Source organism: Castor canadensis, chromosome 10 (genome assembly GCF_047511655.1).
Source record: "Castor canadensis chromosome 10, mCasCan1.hap1v2, whole genome shotgun sequence".
Lineage (NCBI taxonomy): Eukaryota > Metazoa > Chordata > Mammalia > Rodentia > Castoridae > Castor > Castor canadensis.
Genome location: NC_133395.1, coordinates 116705610 through 116729873, shown reverse-complemented (window position 1 = coordinate 116729873; position 24264 = coordinate 116705610). Strand labels below are relative to the sequence as shown.

The 24264-nt window shown below is 48.4% G+C and overlaps 1 protein-coding gene across 7 annotated transcripts in view; it reads right to left on the bottom strand.

Moving 5' to 3' along the window:
- Positions 1-2287: 2287 nt before the first annotated feature.
- Positions 2288-24264, bottom strand: part of Flnb (filamin B) — a 133117-nt gene continuing 111140 nt past the window's right edge. For 4 of the 7 annotated variants that reach the window (XM_074044044.1, XM_074044037.1, XM_074044038.1 and 1 more), the window contains 12 exons: positions 23384-23542; positions 22901-23104; positions 21842-21994; positions 21619-21741; positions 18876-19142; positions 18120-18257; positions 16772-16887; positions 13579-13711; positions 10415-10591; positions 6103-6321; positions 4815-5018; positions 2288-3957 (listed from right to left, as the gene is read on the bottom strand). In XM_074044044.1, the coding sequence (XP_073900145.1) occupies positions 3770-3957; positions 4815-5018; positions 6103-6321; positions 10415-10591; positions 13579-13711; positions 16772-16887; positions 18120-18257; positions 18876-19142; positions 21619-21741; positions 21842-21994; positions 22901-23104; positions 23384-23542 (2081 nt within the window). In that variant the 3' untranslated portion in view covers positions 2288-3769. Of the gene's footprint in view, positions 3958-4814; positions 5019-6102; positions 6322-10414; positions 10592-13578; positions 13712-16771; positions 16888-18119; positions 18258-18875; positions 19143-19903; positions 19950-19971; positions 20282-21618; positions 21742-21841; positions 21995-22900; positions 23105-23383; positions 23543-24264 lie in introns of those variants that run through there. The other 3 variants (XM_074044041.1, XM_074044042.1, XM_074044043.1) reach the window with 3 other exon arrangements.

Here is a 24264-nt window from a genome sequence, read left to right as displayed (position 1 = left end):
GGACACAATCCTTCCCGCCATGTATGTGAACAGCATCCTTAGGACAAAGCCAGAGGGAAACTGAATCCAGACTGGCCTGGAACCCTTCCCCCCTCCAGTGTGACATTTATGAGAAGAAAGAAAAAACATAAATGAAATATACTGCTGGGAAGGAGTTTTCATGAGTGAAACACGGACTACAAAACCCCTTCCCCTCTGAGCCTTCTATTCACCCCTGCCCCTGGAACTGAGGTGAAAGGGCACTCAGGTGTTGACCTTGACTCCCCATTTTCCAATACAGACTTGAGAAGGATAGAGAACTCATTCTGTCTCTAACCTTTATTCTGCTGATTTTTAAGGCTGAGCAATTTTCAATGGAAATTAAATCCCTATGCACCCAACTGATTTTACACCAAACTCATCAAAATGTGACTTTCAAGATGCCTTTGAAGTCTTAAAACTAGACATGCAGAAATCACTGGAAGCACAGACAATACATTGTCTCTTTCGTGGCAGCCTCCTGCCCTGGGCAGGGGAGGCCTGAGTAAGCAGAGTGGACACCTGGGCTGCACAGGGCAGGTCAGGCCTCTTCTGCTTAATAAACTCCACAGGTCCAGTACTTCCAAACTCCAGTGGCCACCTGAAGAGTCACAGCCCTGTCAGCTCCTGCCAGGAAAAGGGCAAAGTCAACCAGTGAAAGTCAGAAAGAACCTGGCACCAGGTCTATCAGGGTCAAGTTTCAAAGTTTCAAGGTGTTTGCAAAACAACAGCTGGTTTCCATAGTAACCAAGCCCAGGTGCAAATAAAAGCTGCCCTCCGGTTCCAGCCACTGACCAGCAGTATCCACCCTGAGATGATGTCTCTGATGTCAGTGCTGGCTTTTAGGAAGGAGATGCCCTGAGGGTGACACCATTATCAGCAACATGCAGGGGCCACCTTGTGCCTGCTAACAAGCAAGCAGGGCCCAGATTACATCTCCAGCAGGTGTTGGTCCCAGGAGCCATTAGAGTGCCTGGCAGGATTTCATCCAATCCTTATCACCACCCAGAGGGTGGAAGGCTCAAAGAGCTGAGGTGGCTTCCCCAAGGCCACACAGCCAGTGAGTGGTGGACCCAGTGTTTAAACTCTGTGATATCAATGCCAAAATCCACAGTTAACATACAAATGCCGCCTCCCCCAACAAACCCAGTCCTGGTTTGAAGGTGGTGAAATCAATGGCTGGACCCTTGCTCCTGTGGCAAAGCCAGCATCATGCTATGCAGAGCTGGCTCCCCACAGGCCACCTGGGCAGAAGCCCAGGACAGTCCTTCAAGGTGCAGACCACAGATAAGGGGGCTCCTGCCTCCACCTGCCTCCTCCCACCTCTGAGGTAAACAAATCACTAATCTGATCCATAGCCAGGTGTCACAAGAAATACAAAAAGGATGCAGTCTCTTTGCCTGCCTTTTCTTTCCACCCCCTACCACACACTAGAGGGCCAGGGGCTCAGCAGAGACTTCCTGTCACCATGGCCCCTGCCAGGGGCTTCACAGGGCTCCCGCAACCCTATCCTTCTCTGCTCCTGCTACCTTGGTGGTGGGACCAGGGGTAGAGCTCCTGCTCTGGGGTCAAAAAGCTGAGACCTTGGGTCTGTCCCCAAGTGGGCGCTGGGCCTCCAAACATGGGGTAAAACTGCACCCAGTTTTGTCACCCATATAATGGTGTCACATGATTACTGTGAGAATTAGGAGGATATCAGAAATTCTTCCCAGCAGAAAGGAGATGCAGAGAGAGAGCATGAGGCCAGAACAACAGATACCAGCACCAAATGCCAACTCTGCTTATCTAAGGAGGTGTGAGGGCCTGTGAAAGGTTACTGTTTGAAAATGAGACTTCCCAATGTAATCAGGAAAAAGGCTTGCTTGTTCTCTTTCTTGAAAGCTACAGCTTTGCTGGGCATGGTTGTATACACCTGTAATCTCAGCACTTGGAAGGTCGAGGGTGGAGAATAGCAAATTTGAGGCCCATCTAAGCTACATAGTGACACCCTTCCTGAAAAGAAAAGAAGTCACAGCCTTCACCTGGGAGGGCCTCATATATGGAAGTCCCTAAGAAAGAGTGTTGGTGTCAGGGCCCATGCACTTCTTCTTAGGGTGCCCGTGCCTCTCAGGCTGGCCCTATCTGGCCACTTGACCCCTCAGGAGAAGATGGAGGTTCCCCTGCCAAAAGAGGATAGACTCCTTGTCCAAGCTGCTCATCTGTGTCTTTTCAGTCGGAGGCTGGGAGAGCTGGTCCCAAACCATTTATTCCAGAGACACCACCCAAGAACTTTGAGAAGCAGACATTTTATTTAATAAGTTACAAGATACAATTTACAGTCGGCATTTGATTCCAGTTGGCTTGTGTATCCCAGATCATGGTGCCTGCAGTCCCTTAACTTTGGGCTTCAGCTTCTCCGGTTGCTAACAAGTGGCTTGTACCACCAACACCTGCCCCAGCCACCGTGCCTCAGTACAGGGCACTTATCTCACCCCTGCCACACCCAGGATGACAGCGGCTACTTCCTCAGGACTAAGCAGCAAGTCAGAAAGTCTGCCCACCAGATCACACTATGCCTCTGGGCTCCACCATGAGACAATGCCCTTGATTGCTTCAAAGTCAGCTCAGGTCTGCAGAAGCCATACAAAACACCCCACACCCGATTTCTGGAATTCCCGGCTGCCTATTGCTTCCCCAACAGCCACAGATGACACGTGGTGGTGGCCAAGGCCAAATAAATACATGGTCACGGTCAGCTACGTAGCTGTTGCTGTTTCTGCCCAGTGGTAAAGAGACCAAAATTGAGCCAAGCCCCGCCCTAGCAATTCCCCAAATTGCAAGTCAAATAGCAACAGTTTCTTTCCTTTCTGTCCATACTTACAATTATTTTCTAGAAAGAGCCAGCTAACCATGAGGCTGGCTGGGATGTGTATGTTATGACACATGACAGGCCTCCATGATGAGGGCACTGAATGCAGACCCACCTGAGGTCTCTTTAAAAGCTTTGGTAAGACAGGCTAGTGATGGTTAGAAGGGATCGAGGGCAAATGGGGTGCTGCTCATCCCTTGTATGATGTCCTGACCAAGTGACTGAAATGGCCTCAGAAGACAAAGGTGGACACATGACCGACAAGATGATCATACTGTCACTCTGCAAGGAAATAATCACCAGGAACAGAACAGAGTCACTGGGAAGTCATTTGCCACAGTTCACTCTGCCCTTGGGGAGACAACAGAAGGCCACACAGCATGACAGACTGGTAAGGAGTAGTGTCAAAACCATGGTAGGCTGATTCTGTAGCCTCTGCTTACAGAATCAGGGCCTAGATGGAGCTGGTTTTAAGCCATTGTTGCTGAATGAGAACCTAAACTAGGTTTCCTCTTTTTTCTTGTCCCTTTCCCAGTCTTGTTTCATAAATGTTTAAGAGTGGACCAGTAGCTTAGGCTAGCCAGCTTTTTTTTTTTTTTTTTTTTTTAAACAACAGTCTTGTTCACGCTCTTGATCTGTCTGCAGTGACGTGCCACCAAGAGTTCTGATTTGAATGAGTACACTCTGCATCTCCTCAGCCCACTGGATAAGTGTGCATTTCTTAGGGCTTCCCAAGGTGGCCCTTCAGAATCAAATCTAGAACTTATTCTGAAGGCACTTTGGCAATGTTTTGGGATGGAGTTTCAGACCCACCAACAGGCCAAGGACATTGTAGAACACGAATTTATAAACAAGCAACAAAAGCAACGACAAGAACTCCTGCCAGGATTTGACAAAAACTGTTTAAGGCACCGTGACATGAAAGGGGCTGCCTGGGATGTGTTCCTCCCCCCACTTCACGGCCAGAGCGTAATCTCCTCTCTCCTTGACGACATATGTGACATTATATTGTTGGTTGCCCATGTGCTTCATGGAGACCTCTTCGCAAGGGGTGGTGGGCCCGTGGACCCCGATCAGCAGCATATTGGAACCTGGAGGGAGAAAAAGTGTTACTCCATTTGGATGTATCAGAGGAAGAGGAAGAGGAGGACTGTGGGAGCCAGAGGGAAAGACCAGGGACTGCCTATTGGGCTTCTCTGATGAGGCTGGGATCCCTGACAGGTGGCAGAGTATGGTGATTACCACCAGGGACTATGAGGCTGAGGTGCAGACTCAGTCTCTGCCCTGCCACTTCCTGTCTGGATGACCTTGGACATGGACCTCTACCCATCTGTCTGCTTCATGAGCTTGTGTGACCCACCAAGTTAGGCCCTTAGCCACAGTAAGCCCTATATAAGTGTTGGCTGTTAGGATCTTCCTGTGCATTCTCACAAGAACCTTAAGGAAGGTAGTGTTACGATTCTCATTTAGGAGAAGAGGAAACTTAAGGATATTTAGCAACTTGCCTGCAGCCAATGGTGAACAAGCTTAGTGAACGAATGAGTGAGTGAGTGAATGAATGAACAAAGCAGAGCTGGGTTCCCAGCTGAAGTGTGCTGAATGCCAGAGCCACAGGCAAATGACTATTGCCACCTAAATGTATACCCAAGTTCAAATCTCAATTAGTGGCAGAGAAGGTAACCAATTCTCTAATGGGGACACCACCTTTTCTACCTACCTCAAAGTCATGGCGAAAGAATCCAGAGGCAAGAGAGAAGAAAATCACTTAAAAATATTAAGTGGCAAACAGGACAAGAAACATGGTTACTTGCAAGTGGCTGGGTCATGTAGTGGGAGGACACTACAGAAGGCCTCTGCACCGGGTGTGGGGGGGTGGTAAAAGTGGACGAAGGCCCCAGCCTCCCCAACCCCCAGGCCCACACCACCCCAGTGGGCTCGTGCTGCCTACCAGCTTTGCTGCAGTCTACCAGGAAGGAGCTCTTCTGGCCCACAAAGGCCTTTGAGAGCCCTGCCCCCTTGGAGGTCACTTTGCTGGCGTCCGAGGATGATTTGGGGATGGCACTGTAGCAGGTCTCGGTTGAGGACCTGGTCACTGACTCCACCAGAATGGATGAGGTCTCATTAGCTGAGCCTGGGCTGACCAGACGCTGGCCTACAACATGGAAGGGAGGGAAACAGGTATGAATTGCCAGAGGACAGGTGAATGTCCCATGCAAAAGCCCCCATACCCCAACACCTGGGTAAGAAGGCCACTACATTCATATCTCACACCCATGTCTTTATTTAGTTTTCCTTATAGTGCTAGGGATGGAACCCAGGGCCTTGCATAGGCTAGGCAAGTGCCCTGCCACTGAGCTATATCCCTAGTCCTTGGTTTTTTAAGACAAGAGTTTTACTATGTAACTCAGATTAGCCTTAAACTTAATATGTAGCCCAGGATGGACTCAAACACTGGATCCTCCTGCCTCTACCTCCCACATGCTAGGATTACGGTATGTGCCACTGTGTCCAGATTACACATAATGTCTTATAACCCCCCTGGGGTCCTTCCATAACTGGGATCTGGCTTCCTGGGCCAATGGACCAGTGTGGCCCTGGTTGGCAAGGTCTAGAAATTCCTCCCACATAAGGACACACCACCCTGTAGAAGTCACATCTTTTCATTTATATAAAATACTCCATGAGCAGTGCAAACAATTGGGAAGATACATAACAAAATTTAAAAACTTGATTCTATAAATAAGAGGATGATTCTTCTGAATATTCTAATTTTTCTATAAGGAGTGGAAGGGATTTAGTGCAAGCGTGGATGGTGGGCTGTGAAGTTCTTTTTATTGCTTGGCATTTTTCCAGTGTTTTGAAGGGGGCATGTTTTTACAAATTTAATAGAACTTTTGGATTTTTTCAAAAGTGAAGGTTAGAAATGAAGGGATTTTTCAGGCCCTGATTAAAAAAAAAATACATAAGATCTCAAATTGTAAAACATTTCTTCTTTTCTGCCAGAAATAGAACACCGCCTACGTCCTCTTCAACTCATACACTCCCCACACCCCCCCACCATGGAGATTTGTTTTGCAAGTTCGTACGCACTGGCTTCTGGCATACCATTTCTTTACATTCTTTACAGTCCAGTAGATTCAACATATCAGAAATCAGCTGTACTTTCTGCTATTGCTAATTTGACAAGATTAGCTTCAGAGGCTGGAGGAATAACTTCAAAGGTGACTCATTATTACCTGTCACCTTGGCCTTGAAGGGACTGCCCATGATGTGGTTGGGCCCGCCATATTTGACACCAATCAGGTAGTTTCCAGGGGCCATGGGTGTGTACATCACTTTGTACCCTTCTGGGGTTTCCTGGCAATCCATTTTGACCTTGGAAGGCCCTTCAATGGTGACAGATAATGTCCCTGGGCCTGCCCGGGTGGTGTTGATGAAGAATTCAGACTGGATGCCTGGGAGGGAAGAGATGGAATATGCACATGGATGTTCATCAAGGGATAAAAGGGTGTGGCCTGGGGGGCTGTCCCTGGGGAGTTGAAGCAGTTGGGGGAGGGGGGGTGACACAAGCTACCTCACAGAGGGCTTTGCCTTGGTGACATGGGAACCGACTAGTCTTAGCTCTGAGCTCCTGGCACAGAGAACCCTGGGCTCCCTTACCCAGGCTAGGGCAGGAGTGTCACTGACATTTCGCCCACAAACACTGGCTGACTGAACACCCTGTTCTCCTTTCTGGGCATGAGCCATGCTGAGCGCGAAGACCCTGAATCATCACTGTGAACCCAAAGTGCTACTTCAGCCACCAGGGCCCAGCTTTGTCTCCAGGGGACAGGGGAGGCGTGGGTGCCTATGAACTTTTTCTTTTCCTCTGAGTACACTTGGAGAAATTGGGAAGGTCTAGTATTTCCTTCTTTCCTCCTCAGGATCCCCACCCCTGACATCATGCTGAAGCCTGGGCTAGGTGCTACCAGCCCACCCACTGTGCCACGGACACCAGCAACAAGAGCAGGAACGAAACAGCAGCTCCTGCTGCCTGAGCACCGTGTGCCCTACATGGGCTGCATCCTCCCCTTACATTTAACTGCCTGGCATTCTTCCCCAGTGATTCCCAAGGCAAAGGGAGGGTCAGCCACTTGCCAGTCATGGCTTATCATCAAAAAGTGGTGAGCTGCACTTGAACCAGTGGTGTCTGGCCTAGCTCTACCACTGGACAAACAGTAGGGTCCCTTCAGCTGCCCTAACTGCAGCCCCAAGACCCCTGACCTCAGACATCCTGCCTTGTGGACAGAAGGCCAAAAGAGAGCACCAGTTGATGACCGTGGAGGCACTCCCTCAGTCCCCCTTCTAGTCCACAGGGGGACAAGGTGGTCAGTGGGGCTACTGGAAACAGGAAACCAGCTGCACGTCCTCTACAGGGTCCTCTAGGGGGCATCCCTGGCACAGCATCCCCACACAAAGCCAAGCCTCTGCTAGAGCCAGAGACGCCAACCCAGCTGGGACATATTTTGGTTTAATTATAGCTCCTGGGCTAGTGAAAGAATTATTGTTCTGCTTATCAATAAAACAAAGGCGCTGCTCTTGTGCGACCCCCCAAACACAACCCAGCTGTTTCTGGGTTGAGATTCTTTGAGGCTCTGTACCAAAGTCCCCCTACTATCTTGACCTTGTCACAGCTTCTAATCTGGGCAGCAGAGAAGCCCCTCCTGCAGCAGCTGCCAAGGCTGGGGGCTGTGTGAGGATGGGGGCGGGATGGAGGCAGGGGTGGAGGGTGGCAGGAGTAGGGTGTCCAGGAAGTGGCTGTAAGGCAGTGATAAGGGAAGATATTTTTAAAGTGAGGTTGAAAAGACCTGGCTACAGTGGGGAGAAACTCCACCCTCCTTAACAAGTGATTTTTTCATTCCTGAGGAAAAAAAAAAGTTTGTTTTGACTGTGAGAGCCTGAAAAGGCAGAGAAGATGAGGTACAAAAAGGGAAATTAGGAATTCTGGGACAAGAGCTACCTAGCTGTTACCTCCTTTAATGCTCCAAGCAAGACTATTAGGCCAATTTATTATTCCCACCTTACAAAAAAGGAAGTAGAGACACGGAGACAACTCATCCAGAGCCACCCAGCTGAAGATGAGCAGAAGAGGGACCCAGACGTCAGAGTCCAACTCAGAGCTAAGACACTTGCCTGGGAGAAGACAGGAGAGAGAAACCCACCACCAACTGCAACTATCACCAGGATGATAGCATGGCCCACCCCTGGCATGGTGGTCCTCTCCTACCCCGACCCCCAGGCTGCTCCAAAGTCAGGAAATCTCCAGACTAACTCTCCCCCTTCACTACCCCCCAGCAAAGTCCTGCCCCAATTCTCCACATTCCCTGCTCCTAGATCTGCAGAATGGACCATTTAACGTTTCAGCCAAGAGATACAGTAAAGCCACTCAAAAAAAACCACAGGGATGTTTGCTTTGTTCCGAAGGTCAGGATGCCGAGCCCTTTGGAGGCCGAGCAGATCCCTTTTCCTCCATTCACTGCAGCTGTGTAATCTCTGGATGGATATTTGGGAAAAGGCTTGGGAGAGGGAGGGCTAGAAAAACAAGGCGCCTTGCCTCTGACAAGAGCAATATTTACACAGGGTTGAAACAGCAGCTCCGGGCCGCTCCTCCTGGCTGGGAGCCTCCCGGCAAGGGCAAGGCCGGCTCCCTCTCGGTAGTGGCAGCAGCTGTGCTTGCAGAGCAGAATCTGAAACCTGACCTCCCGAGAAGGTGTGCACACTGCCAAGTGTAAGCAGGAGGGCTGCGCTAGCACCAGCAGGCCCGCAGGGGTCAGATGGCTCTGGCCAGCACGGAAGACCCAGAGACAGCTATGGGGACGAGACCAAGGACAGCTGGTCTGCCAGGAGGGCCCCCACTGAACTCTCAATGGTGGATGGCTAGCTAAGGGCCACATGCCTGTGTTGCAGCCTGGAAACCGCTGTGTACAGCTGGGGGCTAGGGGGTGGAAAGGGACACCAGAGGCCTTGGGTTAGGACACCCCGCAAAGTGGGCTAGGGTACAGAAGGTGCCTGTAGGTGAGTGGCCACTCAGGTAGGGGGAGAAACTCAGTGGTTAAGGTCCCAGACCTGGACTGACTCCTGGCTCTGTTTCCTCTCAGTTGAGTGAGTCTGAGGAGTGACTGGCCGCTCTGTGCCTCACTTTCCCTCTCTGTACAATGGGCATCACCTAAGGCCCTCCACAAAGGGCAAGCTGGCCTAGAGCACAGGGGGAGCCAGTATGGATGCGCTGGGGAGTCTGGCAGTATTGACACCACTCCTGGAGCCAACACTCTGGCCAGATTCCCCAGCAACATGTAAGCATTGTCAGTCACTCCTGAACTGGGACAGGGTCTCTTGCCACTAGGACACTCACTCTCCAGGGCTGGATGCCAGGTAACCATAGCCACTCATCCCCTCACACATGTGGAGGACAGTCTGCTCCGTCCCACTCAATGAAGAGCGTGGGGAAGGACAGGGGGATGCAGAAGGGGGTACACACAGAAGGGACTTGAAAATACAGCACCTTCCAAAGAGAGTCCCAAGTAACACAAATGCAAGCCATGTCCCACTAAGACTACTTTGAGGACTTCCCCTGTAGAAATGTGTTAAGAGGACAAGCTCCTCCCACCCAGCATCCTCTACAACTGTGACACACTGGACACTAGCCGATGTCCATCTCTAGCTGATCATGCCAACAGTTTTTGGTTCACAGTACAAATACCAATCAGAGCCCCTCAAGAGGGCTTTGATATGGGAAGACCTTTAAGACATCAAGTGACAAAAGCAAGCTGTGCCCTGTCAGTGAAGTAAAACGACTTCTGTAAAATCAGAGCCTTCTGTGTAACTGCCTGTCAGTGAAGCAGCAGCTGACCGACCTGGCCACCCAGAGTGAAGACAGATGAGACTCAGGCAAGTGACCTGCTAGACTAAGGAAGGAGCAAAGCAAGGCAATGGAATGGGCTTTATTTATTTCTGCTTCTCTGTCTCTCTTCCCAGTCAGACAGGTTCCATCTGTGGCAATGATTAAAACCAAGTTCTTCTCCTCCGTGGGGGCCAGAGAACACAAGGAGGAGGGGACAGTTGGCAACGGGTCTCCTGTGCAGCTTCGATGCTTTTCTGGGAGCCCAGGGATCACTAAGGAATGGATGGAGAGGAAGTTCCTAGGAGGCCACCCAGATGTATCATGAATGCCAGGCAGGCAAAGAAAACCCTCAGAACTAAGGCCACTGGGCTGTGTTCCTGATTATCAGCATCCTGCCTCTAGGGCCGAGGAACTTGGTGAAGGAAGACATCAAGGACACAACAAACAGTACCAAGATGTGATAACCCAGCCATCAAGCCCTCACTCTGGATTTATCTGGGGTTAGTATACGTCTCCCAACACAACTGTGGAGAGCAGGGCCCTCCCAAGTGTGTGCTGCTCTGGTTTCCTGTGGAGCGTCCCGGGAAGGCCTCCATGGGGCCTGAACAGGTAAACCTGGCTTTGTCCCGAGCTGGCTCAGGTGGAGGCAAAGTGTAGTGCTGAGTTACCTGTGGTGCCGCCCTCGAGCCCCGAGCCATAGGCGGACACCAGGGCAGGATTCCCAGCTTGCCCGGGCTCCCCGACGCGCACTTTGAAGGGGCTTCCCACCACGTGGCTCCCATTGAACTTGACATCAATCGTGTGGATGCCGTTCTCGTGAGGGATGAAGCGAACAGCATACTTATCTAGGAGAACAAGCAGAGGCACAGGCTGAAACGGGGCAAATGGACATTCTAGAGTTAAGTGAGGACATGAGACTGTAGGCCAAGCTGAGCTGTCATCATTCCAAATCTGCTTCTCACCGTCGCCCCGTTCAGAACACCGCCCTTATGAAAATCTCACTTTGCACATTTCCCTATTTGGGCACTTGAAGGAGGAAAAAAAATGGTTCCAAGAGGCATTAGTGTCCTTTAATTATGCTCAAAGTGTCCCACAGGGCAACAGCCAGGTTTTTACATGTTTTGGATCACAGCACGTGACAAGCTAATCTAAAACTGGAAGTAGGCACCGAGGCTATCCATGACCATCCGTGACCATCCCCAGCCCGGGAGGCAGAGCACTGCGTTCCTCCTCCCTGCCAGTGAATATCCTCACTCATAGGACCCTTTATCTCCTTCAGAACTTGTGTCCTCAAAGCTCAACTCAAACCCTCTCCTTCCCCTCTGCTTCTCTCTACGGAGGCAAACACCCACACAGAGCCGGAGGCAAACACCCGCACAGAGCCGCCAGCCCATATCCTTCAGTGCTGCACTTCTCCCAGCAGCTCCAGTCCCTCATTAGATGGGGAAAATTCTCCAAGCCTAAATCAATCAGCACATGGAATGGGTGTGTCTCAAATCATCAAGATGAGAAGAGAGGCTTGCTGGGGACATCTAGAAACAATGCCTCTAAAGACTTCTGAGAAAAAAATCCTCAGAAGAGAATGGCTTTTTTTTTTTCTTTTATTCATATGTGCATACAATGTTTGGGTCATTTCTCCCTGCCTCCCCCTGCTCCCTTCCTTACCCCACCCCCAGCCCCGCTCCTTCCCTTACCCCCCCAACCCTTTGCTACCAGGCAGAAACTATTTTGCCCTTATCTCTAATTTTGTTGAAGAGAGAGTATAGCAATAATAGGAAGGAACAAGGGTTTTTGCTGGTTGAGATAAGGACAGCTATACAGGGAGTTGACACGCATTGCTTTCCTGTGCATGTGTTACCTTCTAAATTAATTCTTCTTGATCTAACCTTTTCTCTAGTTCCTGGTCCCCTTCTCCTATTGGCCTCTGTTGCTTTAAAGTATCTGCTTTAGTTTCTCTGCATTGAGGGCAACAAATGCTAGCTAATTTTTTAGGTGTCTTACCTATCCTCATACCTCTCTTGTGTGCTCTCGCTTTATCATGTGACCCAAGTCCAACCACATTGCTATATTTGCCATAGATCTAAAGTCTGCATATGAGGGAGAACATACGATTTTTAGTCTTTCGGGCCAGGCTAACCTCACTAAGAATGATGTTCTCCACTTCCATCCATTTACTTTTGAAGGATAAGATTTCATTCTTTTTCATGGCTGCATAAAATTGCACTGTGTATAAATACCACATTTTCTTAATCCATTCGTCAGTGCTGGGGCATCTTGGCTGTTTCCATAACTTGCCTAGTGTGAATAGTGCTGCAATAAACATGGATGTGCAGGTGCCTCTGGAGTAACCTGAGTCACAGTCTTTTGGGTAAATCCCCAAGAGTGGTATTGCTGGATCATAAGGTAGATCTATGTTTAGATTGAGAATGGCTCTTGATTGGTGTGGTGTGAAGATAGAAAATCAGGTGCTGGGACTGGAGGTGTGGCTCAAGTGGTAGAGTGCCTGCTTTGCAAGTGTGAAGCCCTGAGTTCAAACCCCAGCCCCACCAAAAAAAAAAGGAGAAAATCAGGTGCTGCTGCAGCCATCTTGCCACCAAGAAGGCCAGCCTCAGAATGAGGCTCATGAAGCAGAAGAAAGACTAAAGGTCTTCTAGGCCTTGGAGAACACAGGTGAGTAACTGAATCAAATCACTGTTGAACTCATCTTAGAGCCTATGTGAATTACTGACCTCTTTATCATATGAGTTGGATGAAGTTGGGTATTTTGCAATTTGCAACCAATAGTTTCCTGTGGCACACTGGCACAAGGGCTTCAAATACTGCCTGAGGCCCAGGATACCAAACTTCACTAGCTGCTTAGCCCAAGGCCATGGTGACCTAATAAACATTACCGCTTGAATATCTGGGAGATACTTCAAAAGCCCCCCAAATAAATAGTAGACTCTTTAAGGTCCTTACCAGCCCTGACCCACCCTCTAGCCTGCAGTCCTGGTTCTGTTAGCTGTCATTATGATCTTCTCACGCACTCACCCAGCTGCATGTCATGATTTCTGAAATTGTGCTCAATCCCTAGGTTAAGTGGTGGCCAAGTGTTGAGTTGTACGGTTTCAAGCCCCCTCTCCACCTCCAGGGCTAAATCAGCACGCTTTCTCAAATGAAACACTGCCTGTCAGATATTCTAACACAAACCTCAAACCCACGATCCTCCTAGCTCAGCCTCCCCAGTGCTGGGATTGTAGCAGGAGCTACCCGGCTCAGTTCTGTGAGGGCAGGAATCATGCACTCCCCAGCCTCACCTTCCTACCAAGTGTTTGGCACATAATGAATGTTCAATGGCAAAATGATTTCATTAAAGTTAACTGATATCAGAGAATTCCTTATTCCGAAGCACTGTGCAAGGAAAGTGCAGGGTATTAAGCCCTAGAAGCCTGTATTATTCTTTTAGAATTTGCAAGTGAATATTGATCTGCTTCTCAGAGTTAAGTGAGATCAAAATAAATTTACTCATGCCATAGTCAATAATATGACTCTAAGATTTTGCTAAAATGTGAGAGAAAAATCATGATGTTATGTAAAAGAAACCTCAAAAACTAAATAAAGCAGAATTTGTTTAAAAAGGAGGAGGAGGAGGAAGAGACAGGGCATTATATGTCAAAGCAAAGCGTCTCCATGTCCCTGGCAAATGTTTCTATCCTAATTTATAAGCAAGGTCTGGCAGCAGCAAAGAGAACTCAGGCTTGCTGGCAGTAATGAGGCCAATGAGTCCTCCCCTGGGAGGCACAGCCAGGAGCACTGGTGCTGGGACCTCCATGCCAGACCCCCCTCTGCTTACCTGGCTCCAGCTCAGACACGTGACATTCCTCCACGGCTCCTGAGGGGCTGTGCACCTTTGCATCAATCTTGCCTTTTGCACCATTCAACCTTATAGCAAAGGATGCTGGCTGGTTAACTTTTAGTCCCGATTCCTAAGAATACATTAGACAGGTTATGGTGCTTGACGTTCCTGCTCACTGGAACACACTGACCTGACCCGGGACACCAGGTGACAGTGTTCATGCAAAGAGGCCTGGAATATTTTTCTATATAGCATCCGACAACAGAAGAGTGAGGGTCATGCTCCATGTTTGTGACATAAAATGTAAGGGAATGCAGACACATCTGCACAGTTATGTACTCAAAACATCTTGGTTCAGGATGGAAGAGCTAATCCCCGAGGTTGGAGACTTGAGTCATCACAGGCAACAGGGTTATGAGCTGAGTGTCCGAACAAGATCTGTGCAGGCCAGAAAACCCAGTATTTTCCCAGGAGAAAAAATAAGGACCCCTTTCTAGGAGAAGCCTGGCTGCAGACCATACCAAGTGCTCACTAACAAACCAAGCTTTATATCATCACTCTTTTAATCTCAAGGACAAGAAAGGACAGAACTTTTAATAAAATTATGAAGGGCTGTACACGCAAGGTAGGTCAGACTTGGTTTACTACCATTTCCTAGCAATAAAACTAAGCTATTAAATCTCCACCAGTCTGTTTCCTCATCAGTAAAATGGACATAAGTGAATCTCTCGTAGAGAGCTGCTGTGAGGACCAAATGAAATTCTGCATGTAAAACACTTGGCATATGGCCTGGCCCATACACAGAAAGGCTCAGAGACGTCAGCCTGTGGTTAAATATTAAAATGCTTTTAGCAGCGTCCTGTACTTCCCAAAAGCAATGGGGAAAAGTGGAGCTTCTGCTTCCCTGGTCAGTTTAACTCCCTGTCCTTTGTTTTGGAGTGTGCATGTTCTCAGAGGAGGAGATAAAAACCGTACGTACTTAAGAACAAAGACAAGCAGCGACAGTTCGGAGCTGTGAAGACTGACAATCCTGAGCTGTGAAGTTCTGAGTCAGCAGTGCGGGGTAGAACCTGGCAGGCAGGCATTCCTCATGTGCTACCTCCAAGGTGGTGGTGCTCACCCCTCACATCCCGTCTAGGAAGCTTGTTACGATGCAGGGTCTGATTCAGTGGGTCTGGGATTTTATACTTCTAGAAATCCCCAGGTGGCACTGAGCATGCTGGTCTATGACCGTACCTTACTAGTATGGCCCTAATGCTGTGTTAACCAATTGGGTGTCACTAGCCCTATGGGAAGATATATAAATTTAAAGCACTTAAAATTAAATAAAATGAAAAACTCAGTTCCTCTAGCCACATTTCAAGTGTTTATTAGCCACGTGCGGCTAGTGACTACTGTATTGCACTGTGACAATGCAGAATGTTCTATTGAGCTACCTAGAGGTGGGTTATAGCCTGGGAGGGAGGACATAGAACAAACTTAAGGGTTCTTTGATCACCAGCTCCTCCCTCTCCCATTCCACCCTCTCCCTTCCAAGGTGCCAGCCAACTCCAATTTTCTACAAAGTTTTGAAAGCAAGACAAAACAATACAGGCCTCTCTGGCCTAACTGGCACCAGATGTTGCCTGTTCAGGGCTCTGACTAGGCTCTGATAAATAATTTACATGTCTCTTGGCAACAAAAGACCCAAGAAGCAGTACAGGGATGGTTGGGGTTGGGGGGAAGGAGGAGATGCAGCTGGTTATAAAAGCATGACACACAGCCCACTGCACATTTATTGAAATATTTATGACTGAACCATGATGTGAAGACTACAGAAAAGCTATCTGCAGATGCGCTCTCCAAACCAGATCTGTTTGGACAGAATCACTTACATTACCTGAATCCACTTTGCCACTAAATCCTCAAGAGGGAGATAAATACCTCGGAAGATCTGAAAGAAATCTTCAAGACTCATGAGGGCAGCTCTGTGCCCTCCACAAATGCTGGGTTTATCTCCCTCCATAGGTTTTAGTTAAGTCGGCCAGGAAAGAAACTTCTGTTAGAAAGCCTTTAAATGAAACACAAGAAAAACATCTACACCACAGTGACCAGTGGTACCCTTGGTGCTGTCCAGATAAGGCCTGTTCAATCTGTGGACTGGGATTCTGGTTTGGGTTCTGTCTGGGTCCCTAACTTCAAAAACTAAGGTTTGGAATAACTAGCAGCACCCCAGTTCCCCCAGGGAGACTGAATCTCCAATGTGAACCAGACATATAGAACTAGATGCTGTGTCACCAATCTGAGAGTCCAGATTGGATTCTAAGCCACTATTTTCAAGAGTTGGGGGCAGCTGAAGGCTATTTAGAAAGCCCCTCAACTAGAAATCATATTTTGGGATTCTGGTATTATTCTATAACTTACGTGCTTCTTCTGATTCAAACACATTATTTTTCACTTTTCTGAGCAAAAGGATGCAGGGGTACCCATGGTGGCTGAGGTGCTAATGCAACCTTGACCTGGGGTAGTAGTGGGGGTTACATCTGCTGGTATCCCAGGAAGCTAGAATATACAGCCATTTGCTACAATGCTGGGGAAACTGAGGCAGCTACAATAAACAGCACAGGCTCTGAAGCCACAGAGACCTCACTCTGTCACCTCATGCTAGCTAGTTCCCAGTTGGCATAACCTCCCCACACCAACTTTACAACGGTCAAGAGAGCCCACTCACCAGGCTGCTGCACCTTACTGCAGTAACCCTGGGACCATTGTCAGCACAGTTCCTGGTACCTTTACCATAAGTCATCCTATTAAAATCAATTGCAATTGACTTCCTTGCAGAAAAGGAAGCCAACAGCAGCAGGCTAAACTGTCAGTTTTGTCTGTTCTATTTTGAAAGCCCTCCCTATCCCTTAACCAATGATTAACAGGCTTCCATTGTTTCATTCGAATAAATATTTAAAAGCAAACTTGGCCCCAAATGGAGAGGTGCTGCTGACTGAGTCTGTTTGCACTTGCCCCAACTGTCTTCTGCCCTGAGGGTGTGGGGAGGTGACCCTACCACTGGAATGTTACCAAGCGGCTGGGGACACCTGTAGTCAAAATGTGAACAAAACCTGAGCACCCAGGGGGATTGAAGTGGCCTCAGGAGTTCAAGGGTCTCACTGGTCAAGCCTGTGGCCAACGAGATGGATGCTTCCTTGCGTCTCACCTGAAGGCTCATAACAGTGAGGCGACGAGCATCGTCGGAGGGCGCAATGATGGGCACCAGGTAGGGGCTTTCAGGGATGTGCTCATCGTTGAACTTGATGGACACCTCGTAGTTACCTGTTGGAACAAGAAAGCCCCATCATTTCAGAGATTCTGGAAAGGTGCTTCCGGAGAGGCCTCTTGATTCTTAGCTAGGGCTGAAGTATATTCAAAGACCAGTCCTTCTCAAAAGCCACAGCTGATGGGTTGAAAGAGGGTTACCTGGCCAAGACTGAGCTAATATGATTTTCTTAGTTATTCTAGGCCAGGGATTCTTAACCTGGGTCAGCATGGTCCCTAAAGGGTCTGAGTGTAGAATCCAGGCAATCCATCGATTTAATTAGGAAAAAAGGCCTATCTTCATTTTAACTAACTTCAACTTAAATTTAGAATTTAATTTAATTTTTCTAAAGAAAGGTCAACAGGAAATCACAGCACAGGAAAAGTATTTGTGACTTTTTATCACCTTTATTGGTATGCTAGGCAGGGGCTCTACCACTTGAGCCACACTCTTCCAACTCTCTTTTTTGTGTTCAGTATTTTCAAAATAGGGTCTCATGAACTATTTGCCTAGGCAGGTCTTGAACTGCAATCCTCCTGATTTCTGCCTCCTGGGGAGCTAGGATTACAGGCGTGAGTCCTAAGCTACCAGCACCCAGCCCCCTTTTAAGTTTCACAGATGTTTTGACATTATCATTTATATTCCTTGCTACCTTAACATTAAGGTACACCAATACATCTTATGACTTAAGTTTTAATGAAGATATGCATATGTTGCATACTTAATAACTAGTGATAACTGCATTTTAACCTAACTGTATTTTAATATAATTTGGATTAACTATAACTGAATACAATTGATTTCTTTTATAATCTGATATATTTTATTTTGTATGTTACAAAACATTATCCTGAGAACACTTCAGATGCCCAAAGGATCCCTGGCACACAAAAGGTGAAAAATCGCTCCTCCAGGGAGCTCAGACGCTGAGGCCACTCTCCTGGGGCAGCCAATCCAGCCACAGCCATGTGTGGGCAGAGAGTATGGTTGATCAGTGGACAGAATGAAATAGTTGAAAGAAAGCAAGAAGCAGAGAGGCCAACCGAGAAAGACAAGAGATGATAAGAACAATCATTCTTGCCTGTTTGAGTCAGCTGTTTTATGCAATTGGGTTTCTAGAAGTCTCTTCCATGTGCCTCAACCCCCGCTAACACACAATGCTTTGATTGAGCTACCTTGATGGGTCAAGATTGTAACCTAACAATCTCTGAACAAGAGATATGTCCTTAGTTGACCCCTGAGTACATACCAGGTTCTTGGGCAATATAAGACACACCGCATGACCCGTTTTTATGGTCATCAAATGTAATCTCGGCCTTACTGGGACCCTCAACAGCAATGGAGAGGCCCCCAGCACCTGCTTCCCGGGTCCAGATGCTGAACTCAGCTGAGAGCAAAGAAACACCCGGTTAGTGAGCGAGCCCAGGAAAGCCCCTGCCCCTTTTCTTCCTTAAGCCTGCAGCGCTAGGGTCAGCCCCATGCGAGCACTTTCTTCCTCTAACCTAGGATTAGAGGAAGATCCAAGAAAGAGCCATCACTGCAGCTCCCTAAGCACCAAAACTGGTTACCACATTCATGGGAACCTGGCACCTTTTGAACACACCCAGACCAAGCAGAAAAAGATGAGAATGTTCAGGTTTTTTACCACAGACCTAAGCACCAGCACCCACCATGAGAAGGGACCCTTACAATGGGTTTTGCAGCATTCTAGTGTGTCCCACAGAACACTGGCCCTCAAGATGCTCTGGAAACAGCTTTTTCTCTGCTCCTCTCTTAGAGACTCAGATGTACACTAACTAGTTGCAGGCTCCAAGAACTCCCTAAGCCTGGTCGCTATGGGTAAGTGAGGACTCCCATGCTTAGCCACAGACACCATGAATTAGAAATGCCCTTACCACCACCCACCCTTTAGAAGTCTTCTGAGAGCAGGGAAATGGGGTGTGAGGGTACAAACTGTCAGATTCAACTCATTCTTCTATAGGGAAAACCCACACACAACACTCACCTGGAACTCCTGCTTCTCCTCTTTCCAGGCCGGGGCCTCCAGCCCGCACCTTGTGGGCACCCCCTTCGCCAAGTGGCCCCACAGTGAACTGGAAGGGACTGCCAGTTACATGCTGCCCACGGTACTTGACACTGACTGTGTGAACACCCATTTCCTGGGGCACAAACCGGACGCAATGGGAGTTCTTCCCCATAGGCACAATCTCTGCCTCAGTCACACGACCGGAGGGGCTGGTGACATGAGCTGACATGTCACTGCTGTCGATTTCTGAAAACGGGTGGGAGATTGGAAGAAAGGAGGGTTAGAACAAGGGCCTGAAGCAGAGCAGGACATGCAGGGCAAGCAGTGGAGGAAAAGGCACGTGCAGCCTGGTGGACATGGGGTGCTGAGGCTCCCACCCCTTGTAGCTGAGGCCAGGTTGGAAGGCCTCCTGCAGCCAGGGTGGAGGGGCAGGGCCCTTCAGGCCACCCAGTGCAGATAGCCTTCTAAGGGCACTGACACGTCTTGCTCCACTGAGTAGTCCTCCAGTCTTCCTGGCTGGGACCAATTTAATTCCATATGGCAGCTTCAAACTGGCAGTTACAACATGTAATAATAAAACCCACAGTAGCTCAGGTGTTCCCAGGACAAAGGTGACAAATGTGGCCATCTGTCATGCTTAGACAGGCTCTTTTCTATAGGTGCAAAAGGGTGGAAACCATGAGAGCCTCTTCCCTTGTTGTCAAGAAGCTCTGGCATTTCTTTCAGCCAAGACAAGAAGCATTTAGAGACAAAGGTGAGCGGGTGTCAGTCCCAATGACAAATGGGAAACCATGCGTGAGCAAAGCTTTCAGCAAACCAGAGACCAGAGATAACACTGTCAAAAAAGCAATGCCTGCAGTCACGAGTACCAGGATGCAGATCATGTCTACATCACCAGCTGCTTGCATCATGCTAACAACTGTGCCTATCAACGTAGAGGAGATAGGTGGGCAGCACACAGGCCATTGAGCACAGCCATCACCTAGACAGCTTGAATGAAACTGTACCCTGCATCTCTGCAGGGATCTGAGCTGAGCAGTTCATGACTGAGCCCTGAGGACAGAGAAAGGAAGGGAGGTTAAGAAGTCATACCATGCTATGGACCAAATGTTTGTGCCCCTCCAAAAGTCCTATGTTGAACACTAACCAACCCCCAGTGTGACAGTTCTAAGAGTGGGGTGTTTGGATGCTATCAGGATGAGATGAGGTCATGCAAGTGGGAAGCCCTTATGATGGGATTACTGCCCTTAGAAGAATCCAGAGAGCTTGCTTCTCTCTGCTGTTCACCATGCGGGCATACCAGAAGTCAGCCATCTGCAACCTGGAAGGGGGCCCTCACCAGAACCTGACCATGCTGGTCCTCCTCGGACTTCCAGTCTCCACAACTGTGAGAAATAAATGGCTGTTGGTTGTTGCCCAGTTTATGTTACTTTGTTATAGTGGCCCAAACTGACTAAGGCATGCCACACAGTCCTGGGTCCTAAGAACATCTGGGAGCTAATGAGCTCCTCCCTCTCCCCTTTTTAATGGATAAGGAGGATCAGGTGAGTAATATAGGGAAATGTATCTTCCCCAGAGTCATCTGCTACCAAATAACTCAAGAATAACAAAGTAGTCAAGAGCCAGAAGAGGCTTACGATAAAGGATAAGTGTCCACACTTATTCCTCAAGAAACAAAGAGAATGGAACAAACAATTGCAAAATGAGAAATGAAAACACAGTCCCCATCACTAGTAGTCCCACAAATGAAACTGAAAACTTAGAGATGGTATTTTCCATCAGATTGGCCAAAGTGAGAAAGACAGGATAGTGCTCAGTGCTGGTGGGGAATGGGGGAGAAACAGGCACCAACATGTTTGTGAAACTAAGTCTACCAAGGCTTGGCCATGTCGGAAATGTTCCAGCCAGCAACACCCCTCCTGGCCATCTGTCCGTTCTCCACCTTGGGGTGATCTTGTCTCAGTCCTACAGTAATGAGGTTTTTACCACATTCGCTATGATTTCACGTTGCCATGCCTATGCAAGGTAGTGGGGGTGCACAACACACTAGGAAAGATAAGGGAGACATGATTCAGGATAATCAGCCCTCTGTCTGGGCGATGGTACATAAGCTTCATTTAAGACTAGGTTTGCCTTTTTGAAAGAATGTGTGCAACTCAGCTTGTGCCGGCGTGTGGGCAAAGGAGCCTCAAAACTTTCATGGACACAGTGAATTCTCTGAGGGAGGATGCTCCATGGGAAGAACCTGGATCATATTTCAGACAGGCTGGGTGGCCTGTTTACTGTTCGTGTGGCCCCGTGCGGAACAATTCATCACCGAAGGGCTCCACGTGGCCCACCCAGTTTTGCAGAAATGAGTGGAAATGTCAGAAGGCCACTGCTGAGCTGCTATCTCTTAAATACTTTCAGATACTGGCATTGGTAGAGCCAGGTCTCTCAATGACATTATTCCAACTGACAAGTAGCAACTCTTAAAGTATATCTATGTTTCACCCATGTGAAAGAAGAAAGCTATTTTCATTTAGAAGAAGAAAAAGGTAGCAGCTAAACAGATTTTTTTCATTTAAATGGACCTCTGTGAAAATAAACACTAAAGAAAATCTTAAGATGAGATGAAGAGGAAGGTCACCAGAGCTGACTTGGATAGCACACTCTGGAGCCATGCTGGATGTGGTTCCCCATGGTGCCCACTGCTCTTTCCTACCAAGTCCCCTGCACCCACCTGGGATTTTCAGGTTCAGGTCACAGATGCTCCCAACAGTGGCCACAGATGGGGCCCGGCTGGTCCGGGTGATGCTTTCCTTGACTCTTCCTTCCCCACTAATTTTCACGGTAAATGGGCTCCCTGTAAAACCAAGAAAGCCCCGTGAGCAGCCCAGAGGCCAAGGAATGGTGTTTACAGAAAACCCAAGTGTCACAGAAGGATGGCAGTAGGAAACACATACCAGGCACATGCTCGTCGGCAAACTTGGTGGAGACGATGTAAACCCCAGGCACGGTGGGAAAGTAGGAGACTTTGCAGGTGCCATCTTCCAGGTCCTCAGTCTGGATGTCCACCTTGCTGGGGCCTTCCACTGCTAAAGATATGCCACCGTAACCTGCAATACAGTAGCCCCGGCTGTCTTGACAGCAACTCTCTGGGATGGGGGAGCTCAAATGTAGAAGGGACATCAAGAAAATAGCCTAGTGGGAAGCTTGGACAGAGGAAGAGTTTAAAGGCTCTGAGAAGTCCTGTAGTGAATTAACCTGTCAAACATGGCTTTGACTAGAGAATTCTTGGATTTTGTTTGGCGGTACTGGGATTTGAACTCAGGGCTTTGTACTTACTAGCAGAGAGCTTTCCACAAGGGTATCTACTGATGTCTCATGGAGCATGTGTCATGTGCAATCACAAGCTTCAAGAACAATGCACAGCCTCAGGGGCTATCACCAGTCATGGACCTGAGAATGTGAATTCTTAAATAGCCTCCAGCCGCCTCAACTAGACTAGCAGAACGGAAGGAATCAACAGGATAAATCAGTAGGGAGAATCTGCCTATTGGGACCAGAAATTCTTCAGCCCTCTGCCACAGAATTCATCAGTGTGGCTATCACTCAAGAAGGTTCTGGGATGTGGGATAGCTGGGGAGAAGCCTAACCTCACTCAAATCATCTCAAAGCAGGACAGGAGGGGATGCCCCAACTCCCAGATAGCACTGCTCAGCTGAACAGAATCTGGGCCAGCTGGCCCAATATTCTTTGCTTAGGATGAGTCCAGGAGACCCAGGGAAGTTAAGAATAATGATGGCAGAATAGACAAGAGAACACAGTTTTTTCATTTATAAAACAAAAACCTACTCTTCCCAGGGTCATGAGGCTTAAATGATAATGCAGGTGGAATGACTACAGCTTGCAGGATGCACACAGAGAAAGGGGAGTCAGTAGAATGAAAAGATAAAGCAGTCTGAGCAATGAGAAACCAGTTCCCCAAGCATCAGACTTTTCCCCTTGAACCACCCACAGACCTGCATCCCTTGTGTCCACGATGAAGTCTGACATCTCAAAAGTGCGGCCTTCCGATAGGCCACGGCCGTAGACTTTGGCTCGGCGTGCGTCACCGATCTCAGACTGAACCACCATAATGGAAACAGGGCTGTTGGCTACATGGTTGCCATTCTTCTTGATGCTGACAAGGTGTTCACCCACCTCCCGGGGAATGAAGGAGATGCCTGGACCAGAACACAGATTGGGCTACATAAATGAGGGGGAAGAAAGTGATAGAGAAAAAGTGGGAAGGGAGATGGCATAGTTCCAAAACTGAAATATGACTTCTTTCCTGACTTTCTGACAACGTGGTATACAAAGGTGTTACAATATCGAAATGGCAGAAGTATGCTTGGGCATTTATCATACGTGTGAACCACATCACACTCCAATGCACCACCAATTTTCTAGGAAAGGTCCCCAAGAGTCCCTGTCTCCCATCCATGCAGGCAGTCCAAGCTCACCAATGTGGTTGTTGGGCAATCGTTTCAGCAGACAGGGCTCATCACGTCCGGACGGGGCCTTGATGCTGGCGGTCAGCGTGCTGAGGTCAGTTTCACTGATGTCGAGCAGGAAGTCAGCAGCAGAACCCAGCTTCACCTGGGAGCAGCGTCTGCTGTCGTCTGGGAAACAATCCCCAACACAGTTCCTGTTACATGTGGTCATCCCAGCTCCTCAGAGTCCTTGATCCATCTGCCACTTACAGATGACTAGCCAAGAATCAATTCTTGGCAGAATGTGCCTTTGGCAATGAGCAGACCTGACCAGCAAAGAGTGCCTGATTCAAGGGAAGACTAGGAGCTACTAGCAACTAGAGATGTGAATTTTCAGGGACCACTTTGTTTTGTTTGGGAATTTTTTGAGATAGGGTTGCTCTATAGCCCAGGCTGGCCTCAAACTCTCAATCTTCATGCCTTAGTCTCCAGACTGCTGGGATTACAGGTATACTCACTATGCCTGACATGGACCACTTTTTAAAGGAATATTTGACAGTGGAAAGCACCTCCCAACTGCTGTCATGCCCTTGTCTTCCCATTCCACTCACTGCTGCTGGCTGCTTCAAACGAGCCCGTTGGAGCAAGAACTTGACCTTTCACATCTTCCTTAGAAACCATCGAGACCATGATCCAAACCCAGCAGGCAGAACAGAGGCTAGGAGCATGGACTTGGGATGGGACAACTTGGCTCCACATCCCAGAATACCACCTGTGGACATGGCTAATTTATGACCTGGCCAAACCTCAGTTTTCTCACCTATAAAATGGAGAACAGAAAACCTGTCTAGTAGTGATGCTGACAGGCCTCTTTGAACTCATGTACTCAGGTAGTAAGTATTATTCGAATG